This window comes from Vanessa cardui, chromosome 8 (genome assembly GCF_905220365.1).
Source record: "Vanessa cardui chromosome 8, ilVanCard2.1, whole genome shotgun sequence".
Taxonomy (NCBI): domain Eukaryota; kingdom Metazoa; phylum Arthropoda; class Insecta; order Lepidoptera; family Nymphalidae; genus Vanessa; species Vanessa cardui.
The window spans coordinates 251220-278085 of record NC_061130.1 but is presented as its reverse complement, the minus strand read 5'-3'; the positions used below and the strand labels follow the sequence as shown (position 1 = coordinate 278085).

The window sequence follows — 26866 nt, the reverse complement described above, 5'->3', positions numbered from 1 at the left end:
GTCATGTCATTATGGTAAACGAATGTATTCTAGCTTTCATGTGCATGATGGATATATATATATATTTTTTGATATCTACTTTATTACGATTTTTTTTATTTACAAAGTTTTATTTACATGTGTTTCTTTTTACTATTATTAAACAACTATAATTATTATTAATCCATTTTAACTTTTGTGTTTTTGGGATGAGCAAACTTTTTTGTAACTCACTTAGGTACATGGTTTCTAGACCTTAACGTGCATTGTATTTTTTTTTTTTGCTTATGTATTTTAGTAATTCTCATTAGTTACGTATTTTAAGTGAATTGTTGTGAGCCAACAGAATGTGTATGATTAGTCTAGTCAATCTACTTGATTTATTTTAGTTTTTTTTTTTTTTTAATTCTTTGATTTCATATAAGTATATTTAGATATTTGTTATATATAAATATATTATTATATAAATATATATTTTATTTAGTATATTATATTTTTTTGTATATGCATTATGAATTCAAGCTCTGAATCATTTTATTCTGCAAGAGATGTTGATGACGACATATCTTTTCTTAGTACTGATGATAATTTTCAATTACTTGGAGATTTACTGTCCAATGAATTCTCACATTTTCGTAAGAATTTAAATATTTGTCACATCAATGCACAAAGTGTTCCAAGTCATTTTTCCGATCTCTTTTCTACATTTAACCAGGCATCCATTCATGCTGTTCTTATTTCCGAGACCTGGTTAAAACCTTCTCTTCTTTCTACTTCTTTTTCTATACCTAATTACATCTTAATCAGGAATGATCGAATCGGAAAAACTGGTGGGGGTGTTGCAATATATTTAAAAAGTCACATCCCTTACAAACTTATCTGTCAATCAACTTCCCAGTATAACGCATCATCTGAATATTTATTCATCGAGATAGATGTAGGCACCAAGATAGCCCTTGGAGTGGTCTATTGTCCCCCCAATATCAATTATTTTTCTTCTCTTGAGTCCCTCTTCGAGAATCTGATGCCTAAGTACACTAATGTTATTGTAATGGGGGATATCAACACCTGTTTGATCAAGAATAATTATCGGTCGTCTAAGCTCAGATTTTTACTAGACTCCTTTAACCTCCAGGTTTTACCGCTCGCTGCAACACACCACCCAATCGACGGTCCCGACAGTCTCTTAGACTTAATTATAACGTCTAAAGGTGACTTGGTCTCTAAATTTGGTCAGTTTTCAGCGCCGGAATTCTCTCACCACGATCTAATATTCGCCTCCTTTAAATTCAGATCACCTAAGCCCAAACCCAAGATGCTGCTGCTGCGAAGCTACCGTTACCTAGATCTCGATAGGTTATTGGAAGATGCTACTCTTATTCCTTGGACGCAGATAGAGGTGTTGACGTCAATTGACGAGAAGTTACATTTTCTGTGCTCTAAATTAATTCAATTATTCGACCGACACTCGCCTCTACGCCTTGTTAAAATAAAAAAAAATTCAAACCTTTGGTTTAATGACGATTTAAAAAAAGCGAGAGTCAAGAGGGATAAAGCCTTCCGTAAGTATAAGAGGGACCGTTCTGCTCTCAACTGGTCAGCTTATAAAGCTGCAAGGAATCGCTGCAACCAGTTGTGTAGAAAGCTCAAACGCCGATATATCTTTGACAAAATACGTGAATCTTCTCCCGAGGAAGCTTTAAAATTTTTAAATAACCTCGGTATTGGCAAGTCTCAAACTTTCTCTGATCAATCTCAATTGGATTTAAACAATCTTAATCTTCACTTCTCTTCACCTCCAGTCCTCGACTTGCAAATTAAACTTTCAACGCTTTCTGAAATACATGGCTTGCCTAGAATCACTTCCCCACCTTTCAACTTTTCTCCTATTACGGAGAATGATGTTAAGAAAACCATTCTTTCGATCAAATCTAAGGCGGTTGGTTGCGATGGAATAAGTCGAATTATGATTACCCTTATCCTCAATTTTCTAATTCCCTCCATAACTCACATCGTAAACTTCTCCTTTTCCACGAGTACATTTCCTGAGATGTGGCGCAAGGCTTTTGTTCTCCCACTCCCTAAAATATCAAATCCTTCGCTACCTTCTCATTTTCGTCCTATAACAATCCTCCCCTTTTTATCCAAAATCCTGGAGTCCATTGCACACCAACAAATCTCTTGCTACCTTCATAAATGCGACTTATTCAATCCACTCCAATCGGGCTTTCGCCCAGGTCACAGCACAACAACAGCATTGTTAAAAGTCACGGACGATATTCGTATTGCCATGGAAAACCAGCAACTCACAGTGCTCGTGCTAATTGACTTTAGCAATGCTTTCAATGCAGTAGACCATGACCTCCTTCTTGCATTGCTTTCCCATGCTAACTTTTCAGAATCTACTGTTGAATGGTTTTCTTCTTATCTTCGAGGGCGCCGGCAATCCACACGCATTGGTCAGCTACAATCTGAGTGGTGCGAAGTGAGTGCCGGTGTTCCTCAAGGCGGCATATTATCTCCTCTGTTATTTTCTGTTTTTATAAACGCCATCACTAAAATTTTAACTTCGCACTACCATCTGTATGCCGATGACTTGCAGCTCTACGAACACTCTGCTGTCAATGATCTTGCCGCGGCTATTAACTCCCTAAACGATAATCTCCACCGCATCTCTCTTTGGTCCGCTAAATATGGTATCACTGTCAATCCATCCAAGTGTCAAGCCATCATTATAGGCAGCAGGAGACAGTTGGCTAAGCTAGATGTTCTGACTCTGCCCTGCCTAAGATATAATAATATACCAATAGAGTTCAGCAGTAGTGTTAAAGACCTCGGCATTATCATTGACAGTAAACTCACTTGGGGGGAACATATTAAAGAAGTTTCTCGTAGGTTTTACGCCACTATGCATTCCATGATGCGTTTAAAAAATTTTTTGCCCATGGAAACTAAAATCCAGCTTGTTACTACCCTCTTGATTCCAATTCTTGATTACGGTGACTCCTGCTATCTAGATCTGTCGGAAGAACTCCTGCAACAACTTAATCGTCTCCTTAACACTGGCATTCGCTTTATCTTTAGCTTACGCAAATTCGACCACGTTTCTCGTTTTAGGAAACAGTTACACTGGCTTCCTTTACGGGAACGTAGATATACTCGGATTCTATGTCTTCTCTACTCCATTCTTACCGACCCTAATGCTCCCACTTACTTATCCTCTAAATTTTCTCTTCTTTCCTCTACTCATAATAAGCCCTTACGATCCTCTCAATTCCTTACCCTTTTCATACCTTCCCATAAATCTGGCTTTGTTTCCAACTCTTTCTCTCTAGTTGCAGCCCGGCTTTGGAACACTTTGCCCGATTCTATTCGTAGAGCTCCATCGCGCGATTCCTTCAAGCGCCAAGTAAAACAATTTTATCTGTCGTCTGTCAACACTGCGTGATGTCTTTTTATCAATATCATTCTCATAATTGGATTCATATATATATATATTTATGTATATATGTTAAATATTTATGTATTTTATATTATATTATGTATAACATTGATTTAATTAATTTACTGTATTATTATTATATATATTTATAGGTGTCTATCGCTATGTATATATTTTTTAATTTTTCTTTAACTTCTGTGCACACCCTACTGACTTCTCTCCTGCACTATTCTGGGTTGGCTGGCAGAAAATGCTGTAATAGCGTTAAGTCCGCCCTTTGTACATGACTGATCTGTGCAATAAAGAATAATAAATAAAAATAAATAAAAAGTATTAGAATTGTTAAAAGAGGCTAATTTAAAATTAAATTTATCGAAATGTTCCTTTCTTCAAAAAAGCGTAAATTATTTAGGTCACGAAATTACTGCTGGGACTGTACAACCAGGACAAAATAAAATTAATTGTATAAATCAATATAAACGACCACAGAATGTTCATGAGATTAGGCAATTTATCGGCTTAACTTCCTATTTTAGAAAATTTATAAAAGGATTTGCAGAAATTGCGCGACCTCTGACACAACTGACAAAAAAGGACGTGAAGTGGGTTTGGGGACATGATCAGGACGTAGCATTTCACACATTGAAACAACACTTAATTCAACGTCCCGTTTTGGCAATTTACGATAGATCGGCAAAAACAGAATTGCACACAGATGCAAGTAAACTAGGTCTAGGAGGAATTCTTATGCAATATCAACCGGATGGTGAACTTAAACCAATCGCGTATTATAGTAGGGTGACTAGTAGGGAGGAACAATTTTATCACAGCTATGAACTTGAGACCCTTGCTGTAGTAGATTCTCTTAAACGATTTCGAATTTACATAACGGGCATTCTAGTAAAGGTCGTAACTGATTGTGCTGCTTTACGTACAACTTTAATTAAAAAAGATCTAATACCACGTATAGCTCGCTGGTGGCTTGCAATACAGGATTTTGATCTCCAAATAGAATATCGCCCTGGTTCACGTATGAAGCATGTCGATGCCTTGAGCAGAAATCCATTGTCTGAAAATATTTTAATGATAGAAGAATCTGATTGGCTATTAACTCTTCAATTGCAGGATGAAAATATCCAGAATATTATTAGACAACTTAATGAGGGGACCGATAATTCAGATATAAAATCTAATTATGTAGTCAAGGATGGTCTTTTATTTCGTAAAGCTTTAGCTGGGGAACGATTTGTTATTCCTAAATTAGCTAAATGGGGTCTTTTGCAAAAATATCATGACCAGATTGGACATCCTGCTTTTGATAAATGTGAAAAAACTATAAAAGCACAATTTTGGTTTCCGGGCATGACACGCTTTATACGTAAATACATAAAATCATGTCTTCAATGTGCATATGGAAAAGGAGACTATGGTAGAACACAAGGTGAACTATATCCAATTGAAAAGGTTCCTACCCCCATGCACACTCTTCATGCTGATCACTTAGGTCCATTTATTAAAACTCGGAAAGGGAATACGTATGTCCTCGTAGTTATTGATGCATTCACTAAATTTGTTTTTGCAAAACCTGTAAAAAATTGTAGTTCTGTGGAGACGATAAAACAACTTAAAGATATTATTTCACAATTTGGTAATCCTCACAGAATTATTACTGATCGAGGCAAGGCATTTACAAGTAGATATTTTAAACAATTTGCAACTGAAACACAATTTAGACATGTTTTAAACGCAATAGCTAGCCCACGTTCGAATGGGCAGGTAGAAAGGGTAAACCGCACTATTTTAAATGGGTTAAATACGATGTCTGAAAGTGAGTGCACTTGGGATAATAAATTAGCAGATATAGTATGGGGTATTAACAATACGCCTAATAGCACGACTGGTATGGCCCCCTTTAAACTTATGTTTGGTCATTCCAATTCGCGATTGCCAGGGTACCCTTCCAATGAACCACAGGATTTCGAATCCCAGGTCCAAGCGCTACAAGACAGACGAGACGTAGCAAAATTAAGAATAGATAGGAATATGACTGTAATGAAACAAAGATTCGATAAAACTCGGAAAAAATGTATTAAGTATTCGGTTGGACAATTAGTTTTATGGAAGGGAGGTATAAGTCGGGATACAACAGCTAGAGTAACAAAAAAATTAAATGGACTCTATACTGGCCCCTATAAAATAACGAAAGCCGATAAAAATCTAGATAGGTATACAATTACAAGTATAAAAGGGATGAAAGGTTATAGACGTTTTAGCGCTATTGTACGTGGGGAAATGTTACGTCCATATAAATCAACTCGATCTGATGATGACAGTTCAGGAAGTGATCACGAAATAGACCGAGATGACCTTATTGACTTATTAGAAAGTTAATCCTAAACTGATCCAAAATATTTATTAAGCTGTTGATGTTATGAATTACAAAAATATGTTGTAAGTAATGATTTAAATGAAATTAAAAAAAAATGGAGTTTAAAGAAAAATAAATTAAAGAAGAATTGTCTAGCTTATAGTAAATATAGTATACTTAATCAAAATCTTTAGTGTTATATAAATAAAACCGTATTATTTACTTTTACAGAAATTTTGTCTTGTTAATCATATTCTGAAAATGGTCTCTATAAGAAATATGCAGTAGGTAATTAAATTAATCACATTCTGAAAATGATCTTTATAAGAAATATGTAGTAGGTAGATAAATAAAACTTACTGTAAAATGTTTTGTTTTATTAAAACAAAAAAAGTGATAATTTTTAATTATTATTCTGATTAAAACCACTTGTTATTTTTTTTTAACGAAATTACATATATAAACCAAAATATAATTCTAATTATTATTAAAAATCTTGAATTGGTCATAACTTTGTAACAAATATAATTTGTCTCAATAATTTAATACAAATAATTACGTATATCAAAGGGTTTATAGCTATGTGACCTATGAGACCTTGACTGTGTGTCAAGGGTTAAAACTAAGTGACTGTGCGTCAAGGGTTGAAACTATGTGACTGTGTGTCAAAGGGTTTAAGCTATGTGGCTGTGTGTCAAGGGTTAAAACTAAGTGACTGTGTGTCAAAGGGCTTAAGCTATGTGACTGTGTGTCAAAGGGTTTAAGCTATGTGACTGTGTGTCAAAGGGTTTAAGCTATGTGACTATGTGATATTTAACGAAAACGTTACGATTATTGTCTTTGTGTCATAAAACTAGTATTTTGTACATGCTAGCGGCAGTATACTACGTGCAGTTTACGTAAAACTACACTTTCAAATTAATTTAAAATTTTAGATCGGATATTTGGTGTTTTTCATTTCTGTTACAGGTTGCAAGTCCTCATAGTGAAAATACAGAGCGCCGTGGGACACGGCTGTTGCAGGATGGCCGAGTGTTAGCGACATCCGGTCACTCCAGTCCCAACATGAAGCATACACCATAAATATAATTATTCTTGTATTAAATATTAATTAAATAATTTAAGATACTTAAAGTGGGTAAATGTTTATTAAAATCAATCATAAAACTAATTAATGTTATTATATAGATTTTGTTTATCAAATATTGTGAGGGTAGTAGTAACTTATTTTCTGGGTGGGATGATTATCAAAAGTTATATAAGTTATTACAAATTAGATGGAGTTCAGTTCAATTTGTTCTTGGAGTGCTTACTAAGTAGAAACGCTGTAACTATAATTATAGAGTAATAAAAGTATAAGAAGTTTGTGTGGACTGTTTTATTGGAAAAAGTACATAAAGTGAACAGTGAGAAGTGACATTTATTAACATCTATGTACATTTTACATATAACGATTCAAGTTTGTTAAATCATTGTGGATAGTCATACTAAACTACTAGAGCAGTAGTCACACAACCGCGTTTCATTAAGTTTGTTATGCTTTTACAAAAACGCAAAGTCGCCTGATTGATTATACTGATTCTAAGTAGCCTTCTCTCTTCACTAGATAGTATAAAACAAAGACACTTTTTGTCCCTATACCCCTATGTATGCTTAAATCTTTAAAACTGCGTACAGAATTTTGATGCGTTTTTTTTAATATATAGAGTGATTGGAGAAGAGTGTTTTTTACATATAATACATGGAAAATTTAGTAAAGAAACACTGACAATTTTAGAAGTGTCTACTGTGATGTCATATCATTGCACCCTAGCGAAGCCGGGGCGGGTCACTAGTAGACATTAAGATATTAACGAACATTAACTACTGAGTCTAAGTTTTTATAAACCTGTACGAGACGATAGTGGTATCTACAACCAGTATAAAACTTTCTCATCATATACATACTACATTTTAGATACCTTACTAACTCTTAGTTACAGGTATGTAATAACGCGCATGACAATGAATTCCATCAACTGCCGTATAATGATGACGAAGCCCGAGGTATTATGTTCACTAAACGTATGAGCAACGTTTAATTAAAACGTTTTAAACACATCTTACGTATGAACACGTTTAATAACATATTACTGGAGGACAGATGCGAGAAACCGAAGCGACTTCATTATAAACAACTGAACAAGGAATTATATTGCAAGTAAAAGTAGTTTGAATAAAATTTTCCAATTTTGGCATTATCTACAAATAACATATTGTTTTTATTAATTACGAAGTAAAAAAAAAGTAACAGCCTGAAAATTTCCCTCTGCTGGGCTAAGGCCTCCACTTCCATCAAGGAGAAGGTTTGGAACATACATACATATATGGAATGCACTTTAACAGAATTTCGATAAAATTAGACACATGCAGGTTTCCTTACGATGTTTTTCTTCGCAGCCGATCACGAGATTAATTATAAACACAAATTAATCACATGAATATTCAGTGGTTGCCTGGGTTTGAGCCCGAAATCATCGGTTAATCACGCGTTCTAACCACTGGGCCATCTCGGCTTACGAAGTATTACAAATAATATTGTTAACTCAGTTACTAAAATAAAAACAATCGTACTTACACGTATGCACGGGTTACGATTGTAATATTTAAATGTAATGTATTGTATATTAGTATGTAGTCGAATTACGGTAGACTACGGTAGACGAACTCTTAGTACGGTTCTGATAAATGGTCTGCTCAAGAAACTGGATAAAAGCGATTTAAACTGATACAGCTCTAACGACCCCACGAGCTCTGATTGGTTGACTTTATTAACACACAGGAACCACATGACAAGTGGCTACCTTACACATAAAACTTTTATGAGCATCTTTGTGTCAATAATAATAACAGCGCTAATCGGATTGCACATAAAAAAATCTTATCACAAGTCATTGTCAATGTAAATAGTAAAATAAATTTTTATAAATAAAAAATAACCGCCTTCAAAAATTAACTAAAAAGAAAAAAATAATCAGTTACATCCATATCCAATTTACGATTTTTTAATCACCTCTCAAAGTCGGTGCCAAAATTGCTAATATAGGTACATAATACATAATACATACATACAAACCTAAATCTATTTATTGTATAGATGACACCATTAGACAAACCTTACTATCGATACAAATTAAATGATTTCAATATAGGAATTTATTTACTTTGTTGGCACCGACTTCAAAAGGTGATTAAAAAATCGTAAATTGGATATGGATGTAACTGATTATTTTTTTCTTTTTAGTTAATTTTTGAAGGCGGTTATTTTTTATTTATAAAAATTTATTTACTGCTTTTCAGTGTTGTTTTGTTATTTATAATTACAATTGGTAGTGTTTGTCATTCACTTTATTATACTCAGTACATTTCGGCTTTCGACTCTAAACATAACTCAACGCCGTTTCAATACGATGTGGACTGCAACTCAAATTAAGCGTTACCTAAGTTACAATAGCCTAATGTTAACTGCTCATCGTCAATTAGACAATACCATTTTTCCCGATGCAATACCGTTAATCATTGAGGAGTTCTCTTGGTAGTCCACCATCAGCTAGACTTCATCATAGGCATGTTTACTAACATCAATTGCTTGAAGACTATCTTAAAGAAATAGAACTAAACCCGTAAAATAGTTACTTACTAATAGGTTCTGATTACCAGTTGTGGTCTTCATCATCAGTTCTACTTCATCAAATGTCACTTTTCGTAAGCATATAACTAAGGCACTTTGAATAAAACCGAAATCACTATAGGTGTGCCTATAAAATTTGAGGAGTTCCCTCGATTTCTCCAGGATCCCATCATCAGATCCTGTTCTCCTGACAATGGGACCACCTGTAAAACATGCCCTTTCAAACAAAAAAAGAATTGTCAAAATCGGCCCAGCCATCTTCGAGTAATTCGGTAACATACATATAAAAAAAAAAAAAAAAAAAAAGGCCCCGACGAATTGAGAACCTCCTCCTTTTTTGAAGTCGGTTAATAATGTACGATTTCAACTCGTGTAACTTTACATTATACAAGTTCAAAAATCAATTGAATACAATTCCACCTTTTCGAACGATCACTTGAACCGATGGCATTATTAATAAATTCTGCTGAGGAAAACCGGTAAGTATATTGCCATCAAGGGTCAATAGCTTATATATCTCTATATATCTGTCGATATAGGAAGGTACATTTTTTTGTTTTCCATCTCTACATTATATATTCCATTATGAAAGCCTTAAAAGACTATGCAAGTTTCAATGTTGGCTGTTAGTATGATAGTCGTATGTTTTATGAGACAGCTTATAAAACACGGGCTCCACTTGCCGTGCCACGGATTATTATGCAGTACAATGAACTGTTTTATTACAAGTACAATAATTCAAATGAAATAAATATAATAAAAAAACCAAAGGTCCTATAAACGAATGATAACACAAGTTGACGTATTTATGAGAACAAATTTTATAACAAACTTTATTTTCATATTCATAAAGATGAAAATCACTTATCACTGTAACACTTCCTCTTAATGTAATTACTTAAAAAACCTTGAAATTTGTACCAAGGATAACGCGTCACATGATTTTATATTTATGCAAAGCGAACCTACGGAAATACTGCAGATTTAAACAATCTTTATCCAGCGGCAGTAACCGAGCCAGTTCTGTCAATGTTGAATAATTGAGAATAATACGAGATCATCGTAACGTTTATCGTACATCATAAGGCTATCTATATGAGGTAGAGTAGTACGAGTCGTTGACGAATCAATTCTTCCCTTTTATAACGACAACTACCAAGTCCCGGCTTCGCACAGATAGACATAACACTTTTTTATATTTTTAACTTATTTTTAATTTTTTTGTTTTATTAAATATATTGAAATATATATTTGGAGGCTTAATTTTTTCCGACATATTTAACAATTGTCATCCTATCTCAACTTAATTTACACAAAAACATTAATTAATTACAAACCTTCCTCATTAATCACCCTTTCATTAGTGAAAACCACACGAAAAACCGTTCAGTAGTTTTGGAATTTATCGCAAACATACAGACACACAGTCACGGCCGGGAGACTTGGTTTTTATAATGTAGTGATTGTACCTAGATGTCAGTAAAGAATGTTAGCATTTAACGCGGTTAGCGTCTGAGGAATACGTGCGCTTTCTTTAAACTTTTCCTTAATTAGAACTTCTTTTAATTAAATGAGGACAAAATAGAAACAGAAATATAGAGATTTTATTTCATTGGAAATAGTTCGTAGTTGCGAATTTTGATATTATTATATTGAATAACTCTTTAATAGATCAGCGGTATAAGGACCACCCAGCTATATGTAGTTGTGAATCGTAATCTCACCTTATAATATATTGTTTACTTTTGGAAACTTTATTGGTAAATGTTTTGTATTTGTATTTTGTTTAAACATGTTACGTTGTACGGTTACCTTAACAAATAGAATCAAAGTCAAAGTCAAAAACCTTTATTCAAAATAGAAGTGTTTACACTTTCTTATTGATTGTTGATAATCTACCACCGTTTGGTTGGAATGGTTAAATCCTAACCCCTAAGTAACTATAGGGTTACTAACCCCACTATTAACTCAAAACTACGCTCAATTGTAGACTTACTACGTAGTACATATTAGTAATTCCTTGAAAACAACTTTCTTAAGGGTAGAGCTTAACACAAATTCGCCTGGGTAGGTGGCATACTCATCAATATTCTACCACATAAATTTTGTCATGTTGTGTTCTGAAGGCTAAGTAAGACAGTGGGACTATAGGCACAAAGGACATAAGAACATAGCTACCAGGGTTGGTGACACATTGACGATGTAAGGAGTAAGTATTATTAATAAACAAAGACAACTTCTGCTCGTGAAAAATGTATTCTACTCATAATATAAAATATTATCCAACAATGTGCCGAGTGGTTGTAATTACGTGTAGAAGCGCCAGCAAGAGCAAAAAAAATACATTGTTTATTATTATTTTATAATCATTTAATTGCTTTTAATGAGTCATTATATGCATGTTACTTGGCTCTTTAATCTCTTTAATAGAGAACAGCGGGACATTCATTATCACACAATAGGTACTTAGTATTCTGTATGTTAGACCGAGTGAACCCTAATTGGAGATTGCCGATTCAAATCTGATGAAGCGCTACTAAATGTTTACGTGCTCAATTTGTGTTCATAATTCTCGTGCTCGGCGGTGAACGAAAGCATCGTGAGGGAAGCTGCAGTGTCGGATGTTAATCTACCACTTGAGCATCAAATACAAAGTAACTTCCACTGATCTCAAAACTATAGGAACCGACAGTTACACTTAATGTAAGAAGTCCCTAATTTATAAAAGCGTTTACTCTTATTAAAATTGAAGTTAGGGCCTGCTCACGTACAAAACATTTGATTGGACACATTTAGGTAAATAAAGCTAAAGTATATTTAATAAAATTAAAGCATATATTATTATATTTTACTACATTACTCTTAATTTATAGATCATTATGAACTGTATGTATAACTTTTATATACATTTTTAGAACAATATTTTTGTTGCAAACTTTTATGGTCATTTGAGTGATCAGAGAATATTTCATAACATAAATTATTGTTATAGTCAGTGCAAATATTGTATGCAATATGAGCAAAAACTAAATCAAAACATACTAAATTCTGTACAGTCGTACGGAGAATAAAGTAAATTCAATGTTACCACTGATTCGGAATGTACCGAAATTAATCTACAATCAGTTGGTAGTCCTTTCCAACGATCGAGTTACACAGATAACAATAATTACAATTGAATTATTATTTATAATTTATGGAAATCAAATAACGCTACCTCCACGCTTTTTTTATCATCTATATAATCTTTTATCGAGTAATACGATTTATTAATCAAGGTTTTTAGCATAAGATTTGAATTCTTTAAAATAGATAAAATGTTAAGCAAAATTCTTGTTTTTACTTGTAATAATGATCAATAGTTACATCTTTTTTAAAGATATTGTGCCATCTCGGTGCGGAATTGTGAATACCCGAATATTACCCAAAGCATATAAGACTTCCCCATACTGAGAATTGAATAATAATATATAATTATACCATATAATTATACCATCGATTTAAGGTCGCTTGTGATCAGAGGAACAAAGGACATGAAAATTGCAACCCACGTCTGTCAGCCGTTTGAAAAAAATACATGTAAGGTTTACGTGATGTGACTTGCTATAAATAAAAATATATTTAATATTAAAAACAATAAATGGGTACTTGAGTAATTGAAAATTAAACCTTTCCTTCCGGTATAGAATGAGGAAGTAACGACAATGCTGATACTGTCAGTGACACACTCTACTCACTACACAGTACATATAAAACAAAGTCGCTTTCTCTGTCCCTATATCCCTATGTATGCTTAAACCTTTAAAACTATGCAACAGATTTTGATGCGGTTTTTTTTAATAGATACAGTGATTCGAGAGGAAGGTTTTTGTGTATAATACATGGACAATATAGTAAAGAAACGCTTATTAATTTTCTAATGTGATATCGTAAATAAACAAATTCTGTAGTATATTGACTATTAATATTGCAACCGCGAATTTACTATAAACCTGTAAGAATTATTTATAGATGAAATGAAAAAGTGACCAACTTTATGATATTATCGGGAACGAATAACGTGATGTAAAATATTTTCCTCGTTGGTTTCCTCGACTATTTACAAACAAACATATTCCCTGTGATTCAGACGAACGCGTGCCAAATGCACGCTATAAAGTTTTGCGCAGTCATTGATGGGAATACCAGACGTCCCGATTGTAACAAAATACTAAATAGTAATATCACGATATTGTGCAATTAAAATTTGGATTTATTTAATTTAAAAACTCAAAATTAAAGAATATCAATAAGTTTCATTGCGTGAAATGTTAACAGTAAACAATCATCGTCAATATAACACATACTGTGGCACATAGTATTCGAGACACAAATTGTATTACTTGGTATTACTTCATTATTCTTTTGGGAATAAAAACGAATCAAGTTGACCTATTCTGTAAGAACATACTCGAACACCGCAGAACACAGCCGTGATATACCAGAAAGTTATATGCGACATTGACTATAATAATTATGTACAACATTTATAAGAGATAGGAAGGGCCGATTTGGGAGGTCATCGGGCCTACGGCCGTGGAGGCCTCTTCATATACTACATATGCTTGGTCATTTTGTTAACTGAATTTGTTTGGTAAAAATATTAAAACACCAGAGTAAAAAAATTTCAAGACTGACCTACAATGTGCATTCTTACAGAATCGAACTACTGATCATCAGTCCCTTGGATTGACGGATATTGAGGCTCGAGCCGAGATGGCCCAGTGGTTAGGTTAGTGCACACGTGCGTTTTAACCGATGTTTGCGGGTTCAAACTCAGGCAAGCACCACTTGTGCCACATGTGTATTCCGCTAAAACGAATTGGAACAGGGTGGTGGAATATGTTCCAAACCTTCTCCTCAAAGGGAGAGGAGACCTTAGCCCAGAAGTGGAAAATTTACAGGCTGTTGTTGTCGAGCCTCGAGTGATTGTCAATGCTGTGGGTGGCTGCGCATTCGCAATGTACATTAGTGAAGATGGCCAAATACCAACAGAAGGCACAATCCATGTGTTTGTTGCAAATAAAACAACTTAAATTTGTAAGTATTAGAGCGTACTTATCGCTAAAGACAACTTTTACAAGCAATTAAATCAACAGTCCATATGTTAACGTCACGTTGTTTGTCTATCAAGAATAATTATGAAAGAAATTTTTATGACTCTTAATTCTCCAATCATAATGTAATTCGTAGTTTTTCAAGGCACTAATTATATTGTTTATAATTCATCTCGTGCTCCGCTAAAGGAAAACACGAGTCGGAAAATCTCATTACTCGGAAAATTCTGCTAGAAACTTAAGCGACAGCCAATAATGGACCTTCAGGTGACATAAACACCAGCCCAGAAGTGGGTTATTTACAGATTGTCGACTACTAATTACTTTAATATTAACATCATTTTAATAATGATCTTCTAACAACCGATTAATGTTAATGGATTTTAAGACGAGCATTATTAAGGAAGCTAGTTTAAAACCGGTAAGAAACACGAATTATATTTTCGTGTAAGGATGTGTTCAAGTAACTAGTTGAGTTAACATGTAACAGTTAAATATATTTGTTACATATTGAACCGAAACGTTTTCGTGTTAAGTAAGTTTTATCAATATTTATTTTACAGAAATGTCTGATTCTACCCACTAATGGTTTATATCATTGATAATATGACACGAGACATTCGTTTCTGGGATAAAGATAAAACCTCGTTGGATACAAGTAATATAAATAATAACTCTCAATCTCGGCGTAATCATCGTCAAACAATACGATTACGAAAATCCGTCGGCAGAAGATCCTCGTACGAACAAAGTGAGATGAAAACAAAGAATGATCAAAGTTCGAATCCTTTGTACTAGAGTTTTTTCAACTTCAACGATTAAATATATACAAACATCTATCTGCGTAAACAAAGATATACAATATCACAAAGCGCATGTTATCAATATAACTTACAACTAGTTTACAAAATTCATAACTACAATTAATTTTGGATATCGAACGAAACTAAATCCTTGTATAAACATGAATACTTACTGCTTTTTCTTCCCTCCTGGACCCTGTAGGTCAGATCTGTGAAAGCCAAATCGACTGGCGGTCTCTTGGGCAGATGTGTGAGGGTCTTCGGCTGCGCTGGGGTGATGGTCACCTTCAGGCTGTCCTTCCTGCCGGATATCATCGGTTTAGACTCCTCGAGTGTGAGGCATGCCTCTTTGTCAACTTTCATTTTTATATTTTACACAATGGAGCTGTGAACTAAGATGTCAAACTCTCATTTCCTACGTCACAAAGGAAGTGAACACGGGCGCAATACACGCGCGACACGCCGCACGCTCGCGCACACACTGACTACTTGGGCGAGCCGTCAGCCGAGTGACGTCGAGGTAGAGTTTTGAACTTTGCGCCGGCGCAGCGGATATGTTTTATCAGGGTTCCACAACTATATCGATGAAAAATATTTTTTTTTACCAAGTAAATACCTACATTTTTAAAGCGTCACATTATAGAATAATTAAATCAGAACTAATTTTTTTATTAGATGTATTAAATTTTCATGGTAATATTGATCTAATAAAAAACTTTTACAAGTAGTTACAACTTACTGTTGATACAAATTATATCTATTTTATATACAGATAATTAATAAAAGTGAGTTGAGATCATTTTTATGGTGTCATAATTAGTTTAGTTACTTTCATTATGTCTAATATATATGAGACTTACATGCTGCCTACTGCGCTACCGAGGCTATATATTATGTCTAATATATGATTGGTTTTAACTAATGTCAAAACAATATGTAGTGTTGTTTTTGGTAACATTATTATTACAGTTAGAATTGTGAAATACAACTCAAACTCTGACATAAGGAAATGCAAAATACTTACATCCTCGGAATCAAGGTACTATATAGAATTAGTTCTTATTTAAATATATGTGTATTATAGAATTCAATATAAGGATTTGTATATTCAATGATAAAATTTCTACAAATATTATGAGTTGGTGGGACATGGATAAATAACCAATAAAAGTTTTAATTAAGATACAACGAACTTAGTAGTAGGGCTGTGTGCGATGTCATCTGAATAGTCACTGCGCATTATCAGGTATTCTACTGCTTTGTTCATTCAAAGAAAATGGTACTTATAAAAATTAAAATATTTTATAGTTAATATTTAAAGGATATATGAAACTTAATTTATTGCTAACTATATTTCATGTATAAAACTATACAGATATTCTGATATCTCGTTCATAATTTTTCCTTGAATTGGCTATTATTAACTTATACGAACTTTTTATACAATAATGTTGGATAATATTTGTGTAAATTTAATATGAGGCAAAAATGGTTTGATTTTTTAATCACTGGAATAAAAACTATTATCATTGACACCATTTAATTAGGACATTTTTTTCCATATGACTAGTTATAAAAGTCAACACTGAAGTTATTGGTACTTCATTTTATATCACATGTAATATAATTTGACAGTGGCTTAAAAGTTTTTATCTAAGACTCAAATATCTTTAGTGAATATATACGCTATTGAAACTTGATTAATTAAAATTTTGCGATGATTTGTTTATTGCACTTAATATATATATTTAAAGAAAATCTATAAATAATCCACTTTGTCCTACTTCATTAAGACAAATAAAGTTCATTAAAAGTGGTTTAAGTGTACCAAATATACAATATTGACGAAGTACATTTCTACTGGCAGTTCAAAGGTAGTTTTTAACATTGAAAAATATAAATGACTCAGATTTCCATGGACTTTACTAATTAGTATGTCAAAGGTTCCACTACTACAAAGGTCAAGTAGAATGCCATTCATCTTGTATACCATATAAACAAGTTTTATGCCCTTAAGTTATACCATAAACAGGCAGTAACATATTGTACGACTATTTTAATCAATCCGAATATTAAACCTTAAAGATTCCACAGCATATAAAGTTCATTGCTATTAATTAAGGTAATTAAGGAATTCGGGAAATAATATTTCAGTAAATGTTAACATGGTTATTATTTTAACATGTTTTCTGGATAAATAATTACGACCCCAGGTTAAAATCAACAAATACTTTCTAATAAGTAATTACTATGACAACTATAATTATTGTAAAACTTTTAATGGGTTTTGATTTAATCTAAATGTATATTTTTATTAAAATCCAACTAATAAGTTGAACGTAATGGTACAGTGCAAGTAATTCTTTTAAAGAGGTCATGAGAAATGGCTACGTCGAGAACTTTTACGTTCAAATTTGTAATAAATAGTTACCCAAAGTTATTTAGAAGAAACTTGCTATCCATCGTTATCCAAGCTCATAACACTTATTGCTTATAGAGAACTAATACTTAATACTACCAGAAAGCCACAATACATGTAATTTTTAATTCAAAAATATCACAATTCACAACATTCGCAACACAACACTTAATAGTGAAAATTTACTATGAAAACAAATAGTGCGTGCATTTGCCATAGATTAAATGTAAATATTGTGTAGTGACTTTCAAATGTCATATTTATTATTTAATCTATGCCTTAAACAGCAATAGGAAACAGTACATATTGCAATTGAAATATATATATTGAATAATATTGATTGATTGACAGTACAAACATTTACCTTAATTATTCATTCCTTCTAAATCTTAATTTCAATTTATATTTAAATATATGTAACTATTTATGTGATGTAAAGAATTTGTAATTTCTATTATATTCTTCGATACTGACACGACATGATATTCAGTTTCTTTTGAGATAGTTTGTGCTCGCTAAATGATCTATATGTGCATCAAGTGCTATGAAAACTAAATCTCTGGAATTGAACACAAAACTCAGTGGATCAATGATATAACCAAAAATAAAAAAAAGACGTTATAGGATATACAATTTATATAAAAAAAATAAAACATTATTATTATTTAAACGTGTACAGTAAAGTCATACTCTGAAACTTGTGTACAACTGCAACTGTCAATTATTTTAACTATATATTTTATTATATGTATTGTGAAATCTAAGCTGGTAACACTAGTCCGATTGTAGTGTCGATATAGGTAAGACTAAAGTTCAAAAAGTGACAAATATTTCAATATTACGTCAAATATTTTCTCCATAATGTAAAAAAACTTTTTTTTTTTAAACTGTTTATAATGAAGCAATAAGATTTGCAATAATAACTTTTAGAAAATGGAAAGCGTAACAGTAATTATATATTTTAATTGTTTCAAACCTTTGTTAAATCGAAGTGTTCTGATTTGTAATAACAAAAGTATTCTTTGTTTCAGAATTTTTGTGTATCGCTTATCAAAGGTTTTATAGATAGTTTACGAGGAGTCACTGTCTTATTATATTTAGATAGAGAAATAAATGAACGAGCCCTCAGTCGATCGCCACCAGCTGATTTTGAAAACAGTAAACAGAAGCAAACTAAAGTGAAACAGTTAGTAACATATATTTACTATGATTCACTTTTTACCTCTTAAGTCTAAATTTAAGTACCTTATGTAGGAACTTACATGTTTTATTATTGTGGTTACTGAAATTTAAATTAAAACAATTTTGAAATTGATATTTATATATTCTAAAATTTATAATTATTAATTGAAATTATATAAAATGTACATACACAATAAAATAATTAGTATAAGCTATAATAATTGTTACAGATTTTTTCGCTGTATTTAAATAGTAAAACACAGAGAAATCATAATTTCAGGTCTTTAAAAGTAACTCTTCACTGTCTCGTTGATCTCACAAAAAATTAATCATAACAATTTAAATATTTTAAAATTTCTTTTTGATGTTACAGTTCTTATTGTGTATATTATCAGATTGACCTACCTACTTAGCCACTAAGTTAACTGGATAAAATTAAATTAAATTCACTTTTTCAGGGAATCAAAAGTACTTACTAGGGTTTTACAATCATGTATACTCAATGGATTTATATTTCTGTTAAGCATACTCATATTTGAGTATGGCCTGCTACCTGCAGTGAAGTACTTAGTTATACTAGTGTTTGGCCACAACCCCGGTGTGGCACATAATGTGTGGGGGTGGATGCAGCCCTTCCTCTCCATGACGTTCAGGATGATATGGGTGCTACCTCTCTTTCTGCTGAGCAAATTGGTCAATAGCTTGTGGTTTCAAGTGAGTAGGCAAACAACTTACTAATGAAAATAAAACAATACCAAAACCCACAAATGATCAAAGAAGTTAAGTGATTTTTTAAAACTCATTGTTTTCCTTGAACAGACCAACTAATTGATATGTATTACAAATAATCTCCACTAGATTCAGGGTTTCTGGAAGAGATCTCTTGTTAGAGATAAGTTATCCTTTTGTATACATTTTCCATTTATATAATTTTCTGTATACTCCGTTGGTACATAAATAAATAAATAATTGATTATTATCTTTCTGCCATAATTCAACTCTTGTAACACTATATACATACAAACTTAAGATTTGAAAAAGAGAATATTAATTTTCTGTTTACCTACCTCTTTTATAAATGTAACATTGCTTGTAGGACATAGCAGACTCTGCGTATAGACATCGCAGAGGTCGTCCACAATTCATGTCAAGTGTCAGTAAAATAATTGCTGATTCACTATTCAGTCTTCTGGTGCAAGCTCTATTTCTAGTTCAGGTAATATTTGTCATCAACCTTTCTTAACTTAACCCTAGGAGCTTTTTCCTATTATAAAAACAGGTAGGCCAACCTGTTTTTACCCTGGCAAATTTATATTGAAATCAATTCACCAACAAAAAAAGCCAGTGTTATTAGAGGTACTTAAGATATCTTACCTCGTATGTTATGGCATATAATGTTAATACATTGATGAACACATCCAGCATTGCAAGGGTGAATGTGACCACTTACCACACTATACACCCTAATAGGCTGTTTGACAATGCGAAAAATAAATTGTGAATTATGGTAATCAGTGTATATTATGAGTTTAAAAATGGTTATTTCCTAACGAAAGTTGAAAATAATAGTTAATTTATTCAAAAATCCATAAATAAAAATGCATTTTTTCAAATGTTTGTCACGTGACACAAAACGCTCCTGATTGGCCGGGCTTATGATGAAGTCACTTTCTTGTAAACTTTGCTTTTCTACAATATGTACCACAGATTATAATACAAGAAAGTGACGTCACCGACCCCATTGCAGCGCCATATTGTCCAAGTAGCGTTTTTGCGGGCTATTTAAATATGGAATTTTTAATATAATATTTTCGGCAAATATGTATTAGAAATAAAAAACACAACTTTTACTGGGTTCCTTAACTTCTACTAAATAATATAAAATGGATTTTAAAAACCAGTCAAATAGCCTATTGCGTATCTAGCTTAAGTTGTTTGTGATGATGATGACAGTTAAGACATACTTGTATATAAATATAACTAATATGTTTCCTTTGTTTTCCAGAGTATGCTAGTCAGTATGTTACCCATAACATACATTGGTGAGCTGTTGTGCTTGGTCCACATGTGTTTGCTGTACTCTCTGTACTCCTTTGAATACAAATGGTTCAACATGGGCTGGGAGCTGCACAAGAGACTTACGTTCATTGAAACCAATTGGCCGTACTTTCTGGGTTTCGGTCTACCATTAGCTGTGCTGACACAGATTCCCCAGTCTTATATCATAAGGTGAGTTTTTAATTAAAAGTCATCAAAGCCGAACACAATATATCTCTTAATTATTATGTTTGACATATTAATTGCTAGTTTGAAAATTTATCAATTTCAGTTCAACTGTTTGAAAGTAAGAGTCGAGATGGTTCAGTGGTTAGAACGCGTGCATCTTAACCGATGATTGCGGGTTCAAACCCAGGCAAGCACCGCTGATTCATGTGCTTAATTTGACTTTATAATTCATCTCGTGCTCAGCGGTGATGGAATACATCGTGAGGAAACCTGCATATGACAAATTTCATAGAAATTCGGCCACATGTGTATTCCACCAACCCGCATTGGAACAGCGTGGTGGAATATGTTCCAAACCTTCTCCTCAAAGGGAGAGGAGGCCTTTAGCCCAGCAGTGGGAATTTACAGGCTGTTGTTGTTGTTGTTTGTTGTATTTGATAGTGAAAGAGCGGCAGATAGACAGACAGGATTGCTTTTACATTTATAATAGTAATATAAATTAATCATGCTTGCTGCGGAATAATGCATTGTGTTACAACAGCAATTTTTTGTGAATTTATGATTTTAAATATGGTAAACTAAAGGAGTGTAAATGTTAAATCATATGTACTCATAAAAATAGCCATAAAAACCGATTTCTATATAAATAACGAATTTCCATACATCTGCCACTGAAACCCTTAGAACATTTTTTTCCAGTCAAATTACAGGAAAAACCTGTGCGGTATTTCTCTTCATTTGACTCATCATCACATTTGGCTCAGGTTGTGCGTTTTATGTCCGTCATTTTAATTAGTATTCAGTAATTAAAGTGTAGGGACGCTCTTATTACAACTCAACTTTTATGATCGAATTGTATACCTCGCGTTACTCTTACTTCTGAGAATGTATCCTCGTTAGCGATACAGACGCCATCGGTCAGATAGAATAGTCGGCAGTCAGATTTGGTGTCCGGCTCAGAAAACGTAATCAAAAATTTAATGATGCAGTTATTATTTTCTTTGAAATCAACTTGAGACTCCAATTAAAAAAATCAAAATCAAAATATACTTCATTCAAGTGGGCTTTTTCAAGCACTTTTGAGTCGTCATATAACAATTAAGTGAAGCTACCACCGGTTCGGAAAGTATATTCTACCGACCGGCAAGAATCTCTTTGTGGTAGGGCTTTGTGCAAGCCCGTCTGGGTAGGTACCACTCACTCATCAGTTATTCTACCGCCAAATAACAATACTCAGTATTGTTGTGTTCCGGTTTGAAAGGTGAGTGAGCCAGTGTAACTACAGGCACAAGGGACTTAACATCTTAGTTCCCAAGGTTGGTGGCACATTGACGATGTAAAGAATAGTCAATATTTCTTACAGCGTCATTGTCTATGGGTGATGGTGACCACTTACCATCAGGTGTCCCATATGCTCGTCCGCCAACCTATACCATAAAAAAAACAGTAGTTAATATTTTTCAACGTTTAAAAATTCAGTCATGTTAGTTAAATTCGTATGTAATATATCCTGCTTGGAAGTCAACAGGTATTAACCCCACTTTTTTTATCATCTATAACGTCTCGTATCGAATAATACGCCTTTTTTACCAATGTACCTATTTTTTTTACGAACGATTTGAATTTACGAAACAGCAAATTTAAAAATGTCACAACGAACACAACATTTTAGCTCCCAAGGTCGGCAATTTAAGGAGGTTTCAATGTTTTTTACTTATACATATCTTTATACGGTAATCGTTATAATTAAATAAATAAAGAGCAGTGTGCAATGATATTATAATAAACCGATATGTTATATCCATACTAAACAACAGAAAAAAGTGTGCCGTGCCGGGGACCGTTTATTTTAGTTTATTTTTACATTTCGTTAAAAGTAAAAAGGACTGCTTGATAAAAACAATAAGTAAAAGGGATAACTAGATGTTTTAATTACGCAAAGCGTATTACTACTTAATTATGATGAATTATAACGTATTACTACGTAAAACGACTAAAGCCAAACGTCCCAATTGGGACGTTTTCTAGTCTTCACTTTTTGCGCGTTAATAACATATCTGTTTACTACAACATCATTGGCAGTGTGTCATTTATTTCATGAAGAATGTAATAATTTCACGTTGGTACATAAATATTCAGCCACGTTTTATACCATATATGAATTGAACATACATATGTGTGCGTTTGTGTGTAATCGTTTTGGTTAGTTCAACTGTTTCGGTTAAATTAATTCTCAACAACCTTGGCGCTAGCAAATATTCCACTACGATTTCTAAGTTGTGATCGTACCACCGAACGTACTTCACTACTAGATAAGTGATGTACTTTGCTCTCGTATCTTATCGTTATTGTAATAATTTCCGGGTCTTAATAATATTCATACTAATTAACTTTCTATATTCATAATTGTATAAATAAATACTATCTGCATGTGATGTAAGTAAGACTAAAATATGCCCATAAAATAGCAGAGTTATCGCGGGATATCCGTATGGAACGATGTTGCTTTCGATATATATCTTTTCTTTACATAGTATAAAACAAAGTCACTTTTTCTGTCCCTATGTTCCTTTGTACGCTTTAATCTTTAAAACTACGCAACGGATTTTGATACGGTTTTTTTTAATAGATAGAGTGATTCGAGAGGAAGGTTTTTATATATAATACATAGACAATATAGTTAAGTAACACTGATAATTCAAAAGTTTCTCATGTAATGTCGTAATTTTTTTTAATTTCTTTGCGCTTACATTGTAAACGCTGCCTGAAACCTACTAGATAGATTAAAATAATATACTACAGAATTGTACACCTCAAAAATGTCTACAAAAGAGTCCGCGATGGTATATGTCTATCTCTTAAAGATAACCCACAATAAACATTTTTTTTTATTTTAACAAAAGAAATGGCTTATTTTCGAAGCGATTTTAAGCAATATAGCATTGATCCTTATCCAATTAGGTACCTTAAATAAATTGTGCATCCAATGTAGATCAATATAGCCATTATACATCCAATATAATATTTGCAGCATGTAATTTAAATGAATATTTTCAAAGATATTACAGTTTTAAAACGCACGGACATAGCGGCTTGTTATCAATATAATTCTCATCATTATTATCATTAAATAGTATAAAACAAAGTCGCTTACCGCTGTCTGTCGCTATGTATGCTTTGATCTTTGAAATTACGCAAAAGATTTTGGTGCGATTTTTTTTTTAAATATTAAGGATATAGGAATACGTTTTTTTTAATTCTATAACGATTAAAGAACTCTGAACATTGTAAGACATTCTGTAATATATTTAGAATCAGTATTGCAACCCGCGGCGGCTGGGCGGCTATTGATACAATAAAATAAATTAAATGACAATGAAAATTGTTCTCAAAATCCCCTGTGGAACAAAAACATTAAATAAGTCAATAGAAAAAAACGTCGCTAACGCATAACGCTCTTGCGGTACGTGACGATTTCAACCATACACTCAGCTATAAGCTTCGTACTAAAATACCAGTACAATATATCACTGTTGGGCTAAAGTTGACGGTCGTCTTTGTTGTAGGTATTTGTCAGTTCGGTAGGTACTACAAGTCCTCAGATATTCCACTGCCAAGTAACAATATTTTAGCATCTTAGCTGCATAGGTTGCTTTGTTGGTCAGTAAAACTACTAAGAGTCGTTAAAATTAATTTAACAACCTGTAAATTTCCCACTGCTGGGCTAAGGCCTCCTATCCCATTAAGGAGAGGGTTTGGAACATATTCCACCACGCTGTTCCAATGCGGGTTGGTGGAATGCACATGTGGCAGAATTTTGATGAAATTAGCCACATGCAGGTTTCCTCACGATGTTTTCCTTCACCGCTGAGCATGAGATGAATTATATACACAAATTAAGCATATATATATATAGTGGTGCTTGCCTGGATTTGAACCCGCAATCATCGGTTAAGATGCACTCGTTCTAACCACTGGGCCATCTTGATTCGAACAATATTGAACATTCGAACGATATTTGAACAATATAGAGAGATATTAGTTTGTTGTGTCAGTTTACATTTCGCTTGTGTTTTAACACTTTGTCAACTAAGCTCTCCGCCGGACTGTGTGTTTTATTTTTTGTTTTATGTTTCAGTGGTTGTGTTTTCTCAATCTTCTTCCCGGTGTTTATTCTGAGCGGGAACGAAGCGACCCCGGTCACGGGCAGGTGAGTTTAGTTTGTAACCGATTTAATTGTGTCGATTGAATGTGGAGGGTAAAGGAAAGAGAGACGCCTCAATATCATAACTGCTTATTCATATTTGACCCAATGTCTGACGGTGAAGATATATAACGTTTTTCGTAACATGGAAACTTTACTCTCAACAACAGCAGCCTGTAAATTTCCCACTGCTGGGCCAAGACCTCCTCTTCCACGAGGAGAAGGTTTGGAACGAATTCCACCACTCTGTTCCAATACGGGTTGGTGGAATGCAAATGTGGCAGAATTTGTATGAAATGAGACACGGGCAGGTTTCTTCACGATGTTTTCCTTCACCGTCGAGCGCGACATGAATGAAACACAAATTGAGCACATGAATCAGCGGTGCTTGCCTGGGTTTGGACCAGCAATTATCAGTTAAGACTTAAGATGCACGCATTCTAGCCACTTTGAACCAGCAATCATCGGTTAAGATGCATGCTTTCTACCTCCTTTTGACGACCTCCATGGTCGAGCGGTGTGTACACCGCTTTTTAATGGGTACGCCACTCTGAGGTCCCGGGTTCGATTCCCGGCCGAGTCGATGTAGATTACAATTAGTTTTCTATGTTGTCTTGGGTCTGGGTGTTTGTGGTACCGTCGTTACTTCTGATTGTCCATAACACAAGTGCTTCAGCTACTTACATTGGGATCAGAGTAATGTATGTGATGTTGTCTCATATTTATTTATATTTATATTTACCTAATGGGCCATCTCGGCTCAACTTTACCCTCACCCAAAGTAACACAATTAGCATAGAGCGGTATTGAAGTGTGGGTCTCGTTGTCCGCAGCGAGTGTCCGCTGCGCCTGTTCTCGGGCGTGGTGGCGCTGGCCAACGGCCTCTTCCGCCTCGCGCGCCGCCGCGCCGACGACACGTGAGGGGCCTGGGGGGGCCTGGGGGGGGGCCTTAGTCTTAGTGCACTGACACAACCTGCGTCGCTCACGATTTTGTAATATTCGATTTTTTTGCGATACATTTATTCCTCCTTTTTTTACTAAAATCGCTACTATATTTTTATGACTCCATGTAAATCCAGGTGAGGTAAGCTTATGTATAAACAGTAGAATCATTTGTTTCGGTCTGTATGCCCTCGGCGTTAGTGGGGGCGACTCGTATATATATGTATATAATGGGACTTTAATATGGGTATAGAATTAAATTTAATGTGTAAAACGTTGTATTGAAGCGACCCCGCTTATCTTGGCGCGTCTTGAGCCATTATTGGAAACATATCGTCGCGATAAACGAGATGTAATTTAATATTTATGTTTGATACAGGGTTATATATCGGTGTGATAGGCGGGCGACGGGTACCCGGTCACGTGGACTGGACCTTATTTATTGGTGGCCATTCGTTCATTTTACAAAAAGTATATGTTATATGTTAATGTCGAGGTATATATTCGTTTCCGACATATAAAGCTGTGGTCACCT

At 33.7% G+C, this 26866-nt stretch overlaps 2 protein-coding genes across 3 annotated transcripts in view; one reads left to right on the top strand and one right to left on the bottom strand.

The window, feature by feature from the left end:
- The window catches only part of LOC124531839 (ATP-binding cassette subfamily G member 4), a 53950-nt gene extending 35949 nt beyond the window's left edge, over positions 1-18001 (bottom strand). The window contains exons 1-2 of one of the 2 annotated variants that reach the window (XM_047106380.1): positions 17790-18001; positions 15532-15659 (exon numbers count right to left, since the gene is read on the bottom strand). In XM_047106380.1, the coding sequence (XP_046962336.1) occupies positions 15532-15659; positions 17790-17821 (160 nt within the window). In that variant the 5' untranslated portion in view covers positions 17822-18001. Of the gene's footprint in view, positions 1-15531; positions 15856-17789 lie in introns of those variants that run through there. The other variant, XM_047106379.1, reaches the window with a different exon arrangement.
- A 535-nt stretch (positions 18002-18536) lies between these two features.
- Positions 18537-26365, top strand: LOC124531842 (etoposide-induced protein 2.4 homolog). The gene is made up of 7 exons (XM_047106382.1): positions 18537-18725; positions 18809-18963; positions 19418-19673; positions 20056-20175; positions 20965-21188; positions 25324-25395; positions 26223-26365. The coding sequence occupies exons 1-7, from the start codon at positions 18711-18713 to the stop codon at positions 26308-26310; spliced, it is 930 nt and encodes a 309-aa protein (XP_046962338.1). The 5' UTR covers positions 18537-18710; the 3' UTR covers positions 26311-26365.
- The last annotated feature ends 501 nt before the right edge of the window (positions 26366-26866 follow it).

Coding starts and splice junctions, on each gene's coding strand:
- LOC124531842 (XM_047106382.1), top strand. Junction 18,964..19,417: donor AAGCAAACTAAAGTGAAACA/GTTAGTAACATA, acceptor TCACTTTTTCAG/GGAATCAAAAGTACTTACTA. Junction 19,674..20,055: donor TCAATAGCTTGTGGTTTCAA/GTGAGTAGGCAA, acceptor CATTGCTTGTAG/GACATAGCAGACTCTGCGTA.